Here is a 14,125-nt window from a genome sequence, read left to right as displayed (position 1 = left end):
GGAGCAGTGGAAGCAGAAACTTTAAATATATTTAAGACTAAAATAGATGGTTTTTTAGCTGCCAAGGGGATAAGGGGCTACGCGGAGAGGGCAGGGATATGGACCTAGGTATGGTTAGTATAGTAAGACCTGAGTGATCTCCTGGACAAGTGTCGATCGCCTGGATTGGGGTCGGAGAGGAATTTCCCGGATTTTTTTCCCGAATTGGACCTGGGTTTTTATCCGTTTTTTTGCCTCCCCCAGGAGATCACGAGGTTCTTGGGGTGGAGAGGGGTGATAGTGGTATAAAGGGGAGGGTAGTGTCTTGTGTTCTGTGTCTTGTGTCTACTGTTTGTGGGTAAGTGTGTCTGTTTAGTGTTCAGCCATGAGCGAATGGCGGTGCGGGCTCGACGGACCTGGTGGTCTACTCTCGCACCTACTTTCTATGTTTCTATCCATCTTGAGGTTTAATGGTTACAAGTTGTGGCAGTGCATCTTATAAATGTTTCATGCCCGTAGCCATGTTACAAAGAAGAGCGAGATGCGAGTTGAGATGGTGTTTTGTCCTGGGTGGTGTCAAGCTGCATCTCATCCAGGCAAATAAAGATTATTCCATTGGAGATGGTGGATAAACTTTTGACGAACTCAGGTAGAGATTCAGTCACCAAGGTAAGCTCAATCCCTGACCTGTTCTTGAGCTGCCGTCTGCGTGTATTTGGTCCAGTTAGGTTGCAGCAAGTTGCGGCAAATGATTTGCCGATTGTATTGCTGTTAATTCTTTCATGAAGTAACAGAGAAGAACATTTGTCGCGAAGATAGACACAAAATGTTGGAATAACTCAGCGGGACAGGCAGCATCTCCTGCAAGAAGGAATGGGTGACGTTCCCGGTTGAGACCCTTCTTCAATCTCAACCCGAAGCGTCACCCTTTCCTTCTCTCCAGAAATGCTGCCTGTCTCGTTGAGTTATTCCAGCATTTTGTGTCTATCTTCGGTTTAAAGCAGCATCTGCAGTTCCATCCAGGATATTTGTACAGCAAGTTGTGGTTGTACAACAAACTATTGGTCTCCTGCTGCTGAATTTATATTCTGGATTCATTTCCATTGATCATAACATCATCAAAATGTAGGCTGGTAACATAACTACCGTGCTGCATAACCACCAATGCTAATGAGATCATAGCTTACAATAGGGATGGGGCAGTGAACATTTGTTGTTGCCAACTGAAAGATAAAGTGCAACTAGAAAAGGCAAACAATGTCTGACATTATTGTTTCTTAAAGCCTGTTTGCTTATTACACTACACTTGTCTGCAATATTTTTCCTTCATATGTCCAACCTTATCGTTTGATGGACCACCTGATGGACTTTCTAAACTGTTAATAAACAAAAGATAGACACAAAATGGTGGAGTAACCCAGCAGTAATTCAGGCAGCATCTCTGGAGAGAAGGAATGGGTGGTGTTTCGGGGCGGGACCCTTCTAGCATGGTTTACTGTGGAAAAATGTATCCAGGCGGAAGAATGGAGATATTTATGTACCTGTCCTGATAATGCTGCCATTTTCCAGGTTCTTAATCCAAATTATTCATCAGGTAGCTCAATTATGTGCCATAGGATAGCAAATATAGTTGCCAAATTCTGAGACAAGCACCATCTGTATGGAAAACACACCTGACAACACCGACTTAAAAGGACATTCCACTCTAATGTAGTTAAATGGCCCTGTTCTTTTGGGTAACTCTTTCCACCTCTTTCATAAAACGTAGGCAAAGTTCATCCTGCCAAGGTAACGCCACACATTGCACAGCTATTGGGAGACCAATTGCATCAGACACATTCTGAAACAGGAGGAAAAAAAACAAATGGCAAAATAAGCTCTTGCGCAAATGAGATGGCAAATGTTAAAATTAGTTATTAGGTTTCATTGGTTACATTGTCAATGCATTGCAATCACTAGCTCAGATACGGCCCTTCCCCACAGATTAGAGCAGAGTTTAAATATGGATCAGCATGTCGTGTCACCGCTGGAGAGTAGCTTCCAACCAACAGAAGACAAATTCAACTCCCATATCCTTGGAGAGTTCATACTCAGGTTTTGCTGATGGGCCATTCTATAGAAGGAGGCTCAGTGGTGTGGGCAATGCAGTTTACAGGGAAGTCTGCATTTAATGCTGAGGATTATTGCAAAGTACAGCACCAGCCTGATGCTGGACTATACATAGAGCAGTCCTCCTCCTTTCCTGTGTGAAAGAAGTGACAACTCATTTCCGATACCTGAGGACCCAGATTTGACGTGGTGTTTGATCACTGTATCGCAGTGCATGCAGTGTCCATGCAATGTCTCCATGCCACAATGGAAATTCACTCTGTTGCCACCATGGACTAGCGTGATCATGTGATCAGGCACTAAGAGATAATGAGGGAAAAGAACAAGAAATGGCCAGGATTGCTCCACTGCAAGCTAATATAGATTTGAAGACCCGAATGGCCTCTTTTGTGCCATGGTAATTCAACGATTGTATGATCCATTACAAGGCTGCATCTGGATTTCATTTCAATTGCGAGCCATCTCGTCACAGATGCCAGTTTTCAAGTAACCACCCTTTACTTAACCCTTGGTCTCTAAAATGATGTTACCCACTAAACCACTAGCCCTCTGTTACATAAAAAGAAGTGCTCATGACTTCTGACAGAAGCCAGCAGAATCAAATTTCAAAAGCAAAGTATGGATTTGCTACTGTATTGTGCATCGAACACATGTGGCACCCCAGCATTTCTAAAGATGCATTACTTCCTCGATCCTAAACATTTGAACACGTTCATGGATAGGGTAGCTATAGAGGGATATGGGCCAAGCACGGGCAGGCGGGACTAATGTAGATGGAGCACGTTGTTCGCCGTGGGCAAGTTGGGGGCCGAAGGGCCTATTTCCACGCTGTATGACTCTATGACTCCATGACTCTAATCCGGAGTGCCATTCTGGGTATGTGCGCAGTCTGATTCTTGCAGTAACTGAAGTCACAGCCTTCTAACTCAGGTGCACGTGTGTTGATGCTAATGTCCTGGCACAAGAGGACAAGTGACAGCCAAAGTGGTTTCCCTATTAAAATGCACCTGCGGACGTACAAAAAGATGTATTGTGCTGACTCCCTGCCAACTGGGCTACAGGTCGGAAGAGAGAAGAAAGCGGATGCTTCAGGATAAAAGAATAACACTTGCACTGTGCAACAGCACAGGCCCAAAGACCAAGTGGCTAAGACCAAACACATCTTTAATTCCCCCACTCTGTAGCAGACAGCACCTAAAATGTCAGCACCTGTGGGTGCTATTTCACTCCTAGAAACAAACAAAAGTTTTGTTTGAGCCTCACTGAGGTTCAAATGACAATAAATATTGTATTGTAAATTAAAAACAGTTGTAATTAAAAACTAGCACCAGATAATATTAAAATCATGCTCTTTGAAAATTATGTTATAAATGAGTAGCATGTGATTTCCAAATAGTAAGGAGAGAATAAAAATAAATGTGAACGAGCTGATTCGAGCACTCAAGTTGATCTCACATCCTTAATGGTATTTAAATCAATCTTTCCTCGCAGAAATGTCTGCATTTTTCAATTAGATGCGCCTACCTTTTTGAAAGTCCTCTCCCAAAAATCATTGTAGTAACCTACATAGTCCTTCAGCTCGTCTTCGTCCTTCTCAATCACTTTACCAACTGGCACTACACCAGCTGGGAAATTTAACAGGTTAAAAATCAGCTTGTAACTGGCGGTAACTGTAAAGGAAAAGCAGGCTTTCTTAAATCCGCAAAAAAACGTGGTATTAAGTATCAGTACTGATTGCAATATTTTTTTATATTGTAACATTTACGAGGAAATACGAGAGGACAAGGACTGTAATGAGGATCAGTCCTCCAGCACACTGCCATGGTGGACCAAGACCATCAGGGTTACTGGTCCCATGTTGACTGGTTAGCAGAACAGGTTTGCATTTGAATAGTACTGCGAAACCGCGGTCACAGTGCATGATCTACCTCAGATCTATAGTGCCCTATCATTCATTTTTGATTTGACCATTCAATTGCAAATATCTTCCGCAGTCAAAGGAATGATTCAAAATTTCTAGGTAAAAAGCCTGGAAGGTAGAGATTGTGGGCAAATTGGGAAAATAACAGCTTGGGGCAATGAGGAAGTCAACAGAAGACTAGCAATAGGCAGTGTTTAGGCAGCAATGGAGTTGCCATTTGGTTCATTATCAGAATTCAATCTAATATGTAAAATGGAGAAGTTATTAACTTTAACAAATTGAAAATAACATCAAACTTTACCAAGGAATGCTATTTGTTTCTTCGCACATGTAACTAAAACATTATTACTACGATGCATGATTAAAATAAAACAGATTTTCATGGGAAAGCCTGCAGGAATATTTCAGATTGTCAGTCAAGTCCAGGCTGCCAAACCAACTGCATTTCAATTTCCATATCTGTTTACACTATTATATCGGAAATAATCTACATCCACAAAACTGTACATCACCACAACAGGCCATGAGCTGTGGGAAGTACTCTATCCACTGCATCATGTGCTATTTTTAATGAATGAAATAACTGTATGGTAAATCACTTGAAATGGTAAGATCTTTCCACAAATGCTGCCTGACCTGTTGAGTGTTCTTAGCTTTCTCTTTTTTTCTGTCCATGTGAAACTCAGTTTTTGTTGTGTAAACTTTGGCATTCAGTGTCACTTGAGCACCATGTTTAAAAGAAACCCAAGGTTTCCACTGCCAAAGAAAGTCAAGGAATCTTTGATGGAACCAAAGGGCGGCACGGTGGCGCAGCGGTAGAGTTGTTGCCTTGCAGCGCCAAAGACCTGGGTTCGATCCTGACCATGGGTGCTATCTGTATGGAGTTAGTACATTCTCCCCGTGACGGCGTGGGTTTTCCGCAGGTCCTCCCACACTCCAAAGACGTACAGATTTGTGGGGTTAATTGGTTTCTGGAAATTGTAAATTGTCACTAGTGTGTAGGATACTGCTAGTGTACGGGGTGATCACTGGTCTGCGTGGACTCGGTGGACCTAAGGGCCTGTTTCCACGTTGTACCTCTAGATCCTAAAGTCTAAATAGGAAGTGGGTAGAGATCAGTACCAAGTAGGATATCTCACAATGGTTAAATGGGACAATGACGCAATATGAAATTACAGTGAAACATTTCATAATTGAGAGTTTACCCTACGTTTTGCCTACCTGTTAGCTTTCCAGCGAATCCAGCAAGGAAAGCAGGACCCAGTGCTGGGCAGAGCAGGACATCAAGGTTCTGGCTTTTCCACAGGCTGATGTACTCCTCACAGTAAGCCTAAGCAAAATACATATACTCAATTTCTTTACTGGTGACAGGGTTTGTGTTGCAGGTGCTTTATGCTTCCGCATGCAGTCAAAATGGTTGACTCTTCAATCCTCTCTGAAATGACCTGGAAAATTTCTCAGTTGCTAAAACCAACACACTAATACAAAATAAGAGCATTACTAGTCCTGTAAAGTCCAGACAGGGTTAAAAAAAAAAAAAAATTCCCTTGACAACATAAATGAGCAAATGGGCTATTACGATTAAGTAATTCATTATTACTGCAACCTACTTTTCAAACCATTTTAATTCAATTCAGTTAATTTAAATTCCCCCATTCACCAATGAACCGGAATCTCGTGTCCATTACATCAGTTCTCTGGCTTATTATGGAGCGGGATAACCATGTTAATCACACCACAGAACAGATTATATTTACAGAACCGCATGTAGTGGTGTGCATCGCTACATAAAGTCGCCAGTCTTTGTGAGTTTCTTACTGTTTTCGATTTTTTTTTAACACAATGGAATGGAGATTGGCCTCTTTCCAAAAGATTCAATAATGATCTCACCTCTCTAGCAGTATGTTGCTTCCATAGATCACTTATGGATCTGTAAGGACATAAATGGAAAACCTTAGCCACTGTAGAAAAATAAGTGGCTTAGATTAACTGCATTCATTTCAATTTTGAAACAGTCCAACAGCACAAACATGTGAACAAAATTCGACTTCATTTTAAATGAGGCGATACATTTAGAACCAACAATATTCCACATTATAACTGAATAGCTCTTGTAACTAAATGTTTTGGATATCCACAGTACCGTTAGTAAAAATCTCTTTAAAATTAGACAGAAGAACTAATAATCTGCTAGCGGAGGCTACCTGTATTATCAGACAAGGAGAACCCAGACCAGTACTCCATGATGTATCCAAAAATGGATCAGTTCCTTGGACACACAGATTCTGACCTGCATAATAAAGGGCTGCAAATCATTTAAAACGGAATTGCTGTCCCAACTGCCACCCTGATAACTTCTGAGTATGGTTTGTCACCTCATCTTGGAAAACCCTGATGCACTTTATGGAAATCCAACACTTTCACTTGTTGGCAAAAGCCAAAATGTCATTCATCCATATTTTGTTTGCATACCATTTAAATATCTAGCCATTTAGCTTTTCTCCTGGTCCATCAATAAACTCTACAATCTATCACCCTTGGTTGATTAAGGAATATGCATTTTTAGAGTTCCATCCACTCTGTTTGTTCTGCCCCAGAAACAGTGAGAATGTCATTCATTTAACTGTCCTTGCTTATAAACATGCCCCTGTTTCCCCAATGCCCAGACAACCAATTTATTTTCTGATTCTTTTCCCGCCAAAGAGCCTATTTGAGAGCAGTGCAGCTCGCCCCTGAAGTTTAGAAAATTGCGAGTTAATACTGTACTAGAGCATCAGCTTGCAGGAAGGTGGTGTTTACTAGTTTAATTATTGATTATTAATTATTATTCTTTTTAAAAGGCACATTCTAAACATATTCAGGAGGAAATAAATCAAAGTAGTAAATGACTTGCCCTACTCCACAAAGGCTCCTGAGGATATCTGCCATTCTTGGATTCTAAAACAGGGAAGGGAAAGGAAAATATCAGGAAAGATTATTTTTGGAAAAGTAACAACAGGAATTAAGCATGGTAACTGACAGTACCTATTCACACAAACATCACTACTAACTAATATTTGTTAGGCAGACTGGCATCAAGATACAAGTCAGGCAGCATCTCTGGAGAACATGGATAGGTGATGTTTCAGGTCGGGATTCTTCTCCAGACTGATGGCCTTGAGTTGACCAGGTAGAGGCCACATTCAGATCCAGACAATATTATTTTATTGTCTTATGTATCAAACTGCAATTAAATTCCGTCTTCCCATAAAGCTCGTAGGGTAAACAGTGTACGGTAATGATAGATACAACAAATGCACCAACAAACACAAAGTTGCAGAATGGTGCAAAGATTGTTATGAAATCTGAAGTAATGCAAAGAAAAAAACTAAAGTGCATTGTCGGAATAACTGAATGAGATCGAACTAAGAGTGAGAGTACAGGGAGGCACCGGGGAAGGGTTTGTGGAAGAGGTGATTGGTTCAGGAGTCAGATAGCCGCGGGGAAGAAGCTGCTCTTAAAGTCTTGATGCACGGACTTTTGAGTTTTTATATCTTCTCCCGGAAGGTCAGAGAGAGGAAAGGTAATGGCCGAGGTGGCAGGCATCCTTGATGATTCTTCCAGCTTCCTGACCCAACTCAGTGTGAAGGTGGATTGGATGGAAGGAAGTAATGAGGTGGACTATATTCACCACTCACTTCAGGTTCAGGAGTTATCATTCATTTTATACCGACCGATAAGCTGGCAAAGAAAGAATTTTATGCAAATACAATGCAATCATTTTTAATGTTCCCAAAAATGTGATCTCAATTGTTCTTTTTTAAATGCCGGAGGGGATTTGTATTTACATTTTGTGTCAGGCTTTATTTTATATCTAAAAAACTTATTCATATATTTGAATGGCTTTTAACTTACAAAAGGCTTCATGAGGAAATACAAGATCTTTTTTACTATTAGAGGAATCATTTGTACATAAAAGAGGTCTTTCAGGCGAGGATCAATGATGTCTCCTTTTCTAGAATATGCAAAAAAAATAATAGTTAGCTGCATTCTTCTGTTTATGAGGGTAGTAAAAACATCCAATGTTAAAAACAGAAATCCTAGTTTTGTTGACGTCAGATATTTGAAGCTCTAGTTTTGTTCGCAACATCAGATATTTCAAACAATGTACAAGCAAAAACAGCCTCAAGTAAAAACAAGCAATTTAATTCTGCTAGTTAAATATAACTAGTTTCTCTTGAGTTATTTAGTTTTAGTTTAGAGATACAGCGCGGAAACAGACCCTTCAGCCCACGAGTCCGCACCGACCAGCGATCCTACACACAATAAGGACAATTTACACCTATACCAAGCCAATTTACCTACACTCCTGTACGTCTTTGCAGTGTGGGAGGAAACCGAAGATCTCGGAGAAATGTTATAGAAAAGATGTTGAGGGCATGAACTATCAGGAGAGGTTGAGCAGGCTAGGACTTTATTCCTAGGAGCGCTAGGAAGGTGAGAGGTCATCTTACAGAGGTGTACAAGGTCATGAGAGGAATAGATTGGGTAATGCACAGTCTTTTACCCAAAGAATTGGAAGCAAGATCCAGACGACATAGGATTAAGGTAAGGGGAGGGGAAGATTTAATAAGAACCCGAGGGGCAACCTTTTTTACACAAAGGGTGGTAGGTATATGGAACGAGCTTCCGGAGGAGGTAGTTGAGGCAGGTACAACACAGTATTTAAAGGACACATAGACAGATACATGGATAAGATAGGTTTAGAGGGATATAGGCAGGTGGGATTAGTGTAGATGGGGCACGTTGGTTGGCGTGGGCAAGTTGCCCCGAAGGGCCTACAGTATTTCTATGCTGCATGACTCTATTCATAATTTGCCACCTAATCCCTGTATGTTTTTTCAGATCTACACTGCACCAATGATTTATAAAACCCCAACAATGTGTTCAAGTGGCCAAACACAGGTGGCAGTGGATGCTGACAGGTAAGCGGAGCTCTGACATCCAACTGCTCTCATATGAATATATCTTGGGAGGTAAAAACAAACAGCTGGAGAAACTCACTAGATCAGGCAGCATCCGTGAAAGCAGAAGAATGGTTTAAGATTTTTAGGTCAAGACCCTACAATAGGTCTGAGAAAAGATACCTCCTATAAAGAGCTTCCTTACTTACTTAGTTCTTAAAGATACAGCATGAAAGAAGACCCTTCGACACACCGAGTCCACAATGGTCATTGGTCACCCATTTACACTAGTTCTATGTTAGTTCACTTTTTCATCTGCTCCTTGCACACGAGAGGGCAATTTATAGAAGGCAATTGACCTACAATCCCTCACATCTTTGGGAACACCTAAAAGCTGCTTGGAGCTCAACCTGTGAGGAGGCCCTAGGGAGAAGGACCCAAAAGCACAAAGAGTGGATAACTCCAGAAACCCTCAACACAATCCAACAGAGGAGAAAGCTAAAGGAGATAGTGAACAACTCAAGAACAAGAGCTGAAAAGGCATTAGCCCAAAAGTAGTACAACATGCAACAAAAAAGTGTGAAAGAACATCAGGAGGGACAAGAGATGTTGCCTGTCCTGCTGAGTTATTCCAGCATTATGAGTCTACCTTCCATATTTAAAATATCTCTGTTTAGACATGGTGACTATGAAGGGACAACAGTACATTTCCAATCCTAAATTGTGGAATGTTACATATTTATAATAAATGTTCAGGTAGTTTAGCAACAACTCAAATTATGCCAAAACTAACACCTTATTTTAATAATAATAATAATAATAATATATTTTATTGCCATTGCACATATGTGCAACGAGATTTGGTATGCAGCTTCCATCCGATGTCATAACTTAAACAACTAATAAAATTGAGATTTAGATACCCCGAGAACATTTATCAAGGACAGTAGGGTGCTCTGAATTCATAGCTACTTGGAATGTCAATGGAAAAATACAATCAAGATCAGCAGCAAAATCAAATTTCTTAAAATTTAGAGTACTACTAACCACATTAATATTTAAAGTGACAAAAAACATAATGAATTGTCTGAAAACCATTCACTAAAATTAGGCTTACATTCTTTCTAGGATTGTAGTGGCTTGATCCGCTGAAATGCCCTTTAAAACAAGTTCCTTCATTGCATATGATGTTTTCAAAGGAGCAAAAGGAATCAGCTGGAGAGAAAAAATAAATCAAAAATTTAGTGTGTGGTCAACCGAACTCAAGTGTAATAGAGTCAAGAGTTAACAATGTTTTATTATCATATGTCCCAAACAGAACAATGACATTCTTACTTGCAGCAGAATATGTAAACATAGTACTCTGTAGACAATATAATAAACGAAAAAAAGTTCACACTTTTCATAAAAAGTTCACAAAAGTACACATACACACACATATATAAGACAGCCAAACGAATAATAATAGTGCAAAAAGACAAATGCCCCCAAGTCTATGTGGTTTAGCGCTTATTTAATAATCCAATCCATTGGGGTGCATTTGCAAGTCCGCTCACCTGCCCATCAAAGTCCATCAAAGTCCATCAATTGGGAATTCTTGAAATGAGCTCCATAGTCACTTGGGAAGTAAACTCCATTATTAGAGACATATTTATTAAGTGAACTAATTGTACATAAACAAGTAGTCCTGACCTGACATGTACAATAAAAGGACTTATTTGATCTGCAAGGCAGTTCTTAAAGAAATCTGAATCGCACTTGTACACCGATTCTGCTTCACTTTCAGCCAGTCAGGAAGCAATCATGAGTTTTCCCTCATTGCCGTTGCTACAATTCTTTGTCCCATCCCAAGCTGTGTTATGAAATGCTATAACTATACAGATTGAAGCCAATACAAAGAAACAATGCAACACATTTCAAAATACAAGACTGATATTCTTGGCTCTTGAAAGCATTAAGCACAACTCTTTACTCAAATCAAAAAGATACTAGTTCAGTTTAGTTTAGTTTAGTTTAGAGAAATAGGCCCTCTGACCCACTGAGTCCACCGATCACCCATTCGCACTAGATCTATGTTATCACACTTTGTCATCCACTCCGATATACACTAGAGGTAATTTTTACAGAGGCCAATTAATCTTTGGGGTTTGGGTGGAAACCAGAGCATCCAAGGAAAATCAACGCAGTCACAGGAAGAATGTGCAAACTCCACATAGAAGCTTCCGAGGTCAGGGTCAATCCTAGGTCTCTGGTGCTATGAGGCAGCGGCTCTACTAACTGTGCCACCCTCATGGGAGGTTTCCTTCAAGAACCAAATCTCATGAGGTAGAATTGTCTTTGATTGATTTTTAAACCATTAGGTAAACGATTGTGCTTAGGGTGTTTCTCTCCACCATAAGCCTGTACACCCACCTTGTGGCCGGCTTGCTCCAGCAGCTGTTTGGTTTCCATCACTGCTCGCTTCATACTGGCTGAGGGGAGCCAGTACCCATCACTATCATAATAGCCTATCCTCAGCGGCTTAGAGCTGGAATACACCTGGAGAGCAACAAACAGGATAAGATTGAAATTCATATGACGAGTGGAATTACCCCGGGATGGGCAGGGTTTTAAAAATCCCCTTGTGAAATAACTTTTGCTGGAATAGGAATCAAGAAATGCGAATCCCGAGGAAGGCATTGATAGAGAGAAAATGAGGAAACGGCAGCTAGCCGTTTCAAAGTTAACATTTTAGATCAGTTTTGCTGCAGTTTAATAATGTACAATATTTATCAGCTTTCGCCCCAAACTTGCCTCTTGGGTTAACAGCCCACAGGTTATGTGTAATCATTTCTGTTGATGTAAATTAAACTGCAGACAACTGGCTCTTGGATTAACCTCCAGGCAATTGCACAGCTGCATTTCACTGCAGCTGATGACACATCACCTCATCCCCAAATGTTCATCAATTCTTGGTTAGCCACCCAACATAATAAAACAGGAAATGTCCTCCTCCTGCTCCAACTTCACCCCTTGTACTGCGGTTATGCTGGCTTAAAATCTTGTCTTAAAACTGGCTTCTCTCCAGTCTTGTCTTAAAACTGACACTGCAAGTTACTGAGCAACATTCCACCTGCTGTTAAATGCCTAGCTGACTGATACATGCTAAATGGATGGCTGTATGGCAAAAACAAATTTCAGACTTGCTCTGACAATAAAGTAATATCGTATCGTATCGTATAATTATCTAACCCATTTCCACAAAACACCTAAACTCAAAGGCGGGTGTGTGAAAACAGTCTAATAGACAAATTTACCTTACTGCTGATAGAAGACACAAATGCCAAAGGGTATTTTGGCCCACGTGTCAGTGTAAGTTTGGGCAGAAATAAGAATCAATTTGATTTCTAAATGTTTTCCATAAATCTTTCCTCTCCCGAATCAGTTTTTAATGACCCAGAGTTTGTACATCATTGCGAACATATGTAGGTGACTCAAAAGCTTTTCTCTAGGTGACCAATGAGGTTGGTTACAGCAAGGCAAATCCAATTTGCAAAACTTTCTGACTCTTAAAAGAATTGACCATAAACTGCTGGGATGATTTTGACAGTCAGCAAGACAAGAGCCAAAAACAGCTGGAAATCCGACATAAAATGCCAGAAACACTCAACAAATCATCTGTCTAAATAAAAAGTTAACATTTCAGGTCAATGGCTTTTCATCAGATTGAGGAAAGTTAGCTTAAAATTGCAGAGAAGGGGGAAGAGTTGGGGAGACCAAAGAGATGATCTAACCATTCAATCACAGACATTGTGATCTCCAGTTCAAAGTATTTTCCCTGAAAATTTAGGGATTGAAGAATTTATTTTCAGTGAATCACAACTGCAAAATAGAGTTGGAACTCAACGCAAATTCATTGTCCAGACAATTGGTTGACGTAGATGCAAACTCCTTTCAGCTCTGGAATCCAACAAAATTAATGTAATGAAAATCCTTTTTGCCCCCTTTCACACATCATCACCCTTTACAAATACGTTTCCTGCATTCATTGACAGAAAAATCGAAAGGAGGTTGGGTTTGTATCCAATCAATTCCTTTTAACTGCACTTACATGACAGCACTAAACAATCTGTACTTGGCTCCAGTTGGTAAACACACTCACTATAATTTAGAGATAGAACGCGGAAACAGGCCCTTCGGCCTACTGACTCCACGCCGACCAGCAATCCCTGTACACTACACTATCCTACACACTAAGGACAATTTGCAATCTTTACTGAAGCCACTTAACCTACAAACCTGTATGTGTTTGGAGTGTCGGAGCACCCGGGGTAAACCCACGCAGTCACGGGGAGAACATACAAACTCCGTACAGACAGCACCCGTAGTCAGGATCGAACCTGGGTCTCTGGCGCTGTAAGACAACAGCTCTAACGCAGCGCCACTGTGCTGCCCCTCTGGATGCACAAGGAAGTCCAAGAGTGAGAAACAATTGGAGATACACCACAAAGCACTTTGGCTAAGTGTGTGAAGAAAATGTAATATGCGAGGAAAGTTTAAAAGGAAAGTTTAAATTGCAAAAAAAAATTGGAGTGGAAACATATATAAAAGGTATTAAGAAAGCATTCTTGACTTTCTACGCAGGAAAGCTGGAAGCAATGGAGCACAGTAGTTATGTTACTGGATTAGAATCAAGACAGAAGCTTGGTCTGTTTAGTTTGAATCCCATCATTTTTAAAAAGTCATGAGAAGTACTAGTCTAAGCTCCAAATAAATATCACCAAGTGCATAATGTTCCTGTTTGGGACCACAAATGCCTTGTATCCAAGTTTGATTTTATGGAATAAATGGCAGAAGACATTTCAAATATGGTACTTCTCAAGGTAAACAACTTTATATAATTACTGAGGATGAAGAGACTTTGGAAATCAAATAGGAGATAAAAGACAACCACACTTTACCTCATCATTGAAGGGAATTGGTGGCACTGTGGGATCCAAACGAAATAAGTCTTCACATAACAAGGCTTTCATGCAAAAGGCCAAGCTGTCCACATCTCTGGCCAGTGGGCCAATGCCTGCTGTGACTAGGAGAAATAAAGATTGCTTCACTCAAATCATCTCCTGCAAATGTTGCATATAGATGGACCTAAACTGTAGGGCCAACTAATCATTTCCTGGAGCAGATTGTAAAA

At 40.5% G+C, this 14,125-nt stretch overlaps 1 protein-coding gene across 1 annotated transcript in view; it reads right to left on the bottom strand.

The window, feature by feature from the left end:
- Positions 1 to 439: 439 nt before the first annotated feature.
- Positions 440 to 14,125, bottom strand: part of LOC116977910 (vitamin D3 hydroxylase-associated protein-like) — a 30,094-nt gene continuing 16,408 nt past the window's right edge. The window contains exons 7-15 of the mRNA XM_033028788.1: positions 13,893 to 14,017; positions 11,365 to 11,490; positions 10,070 to 10,167; positions 7,904 to 8,003; positions 6,903 to 6,946; positions 5,900 to 5,939; positions 5,231 to 5,339; positions 3,613 to 3,758; positions 440 to 1,819 (exon numbers count right to left, since the gene is read on the bottom strand). Coding sequence (XP_032884679.1) covers positions 1,694 to 1,819; positions 3,613 to 3,758; positions 5,231 to 5,339; positions 5,900 to 5,939; positions 6,903 to 6,946; positions 7,904 to 8,003; positions 10,070 to 10,167; positions 11,365 to 11,490; positions 13,893 to 14,017 — 914 coding nt within the window. The 3' untranslated portion in view covers positions 440 to 1,693. The remainder of the gene's footprint in view (positions 1,820 to 3,612; positions 3,759 to 5,230; positions 5,340 to 5,899; positions 5,940 to 6,902; positions 6,947 to 7,903; positions 8,004 to 10,069; positions 10,168 to 11,364; positions 11,491 to 13,892; positions 14,018 to 14,125) is intronic.

Source organism: Amblyraja radiata, chromosome 10 (assembly GCF_010909765.2).
Source record: "Amblyraja radiata isolate CabotCenter1 chromosome 10, sAmbRad1.1.pri, whole genome shotgun sequence".
NCBI lineage: Eukaryota > Metazoa > Chordata > Chondrichthyes > Rajiformes > Rajidae > Amblyraja > Amblyraja radiata.
Note: the sequence above shows the minus strand (reverse complement) of the source record. Positions and strands in the feature narration are given on the sequence as shown.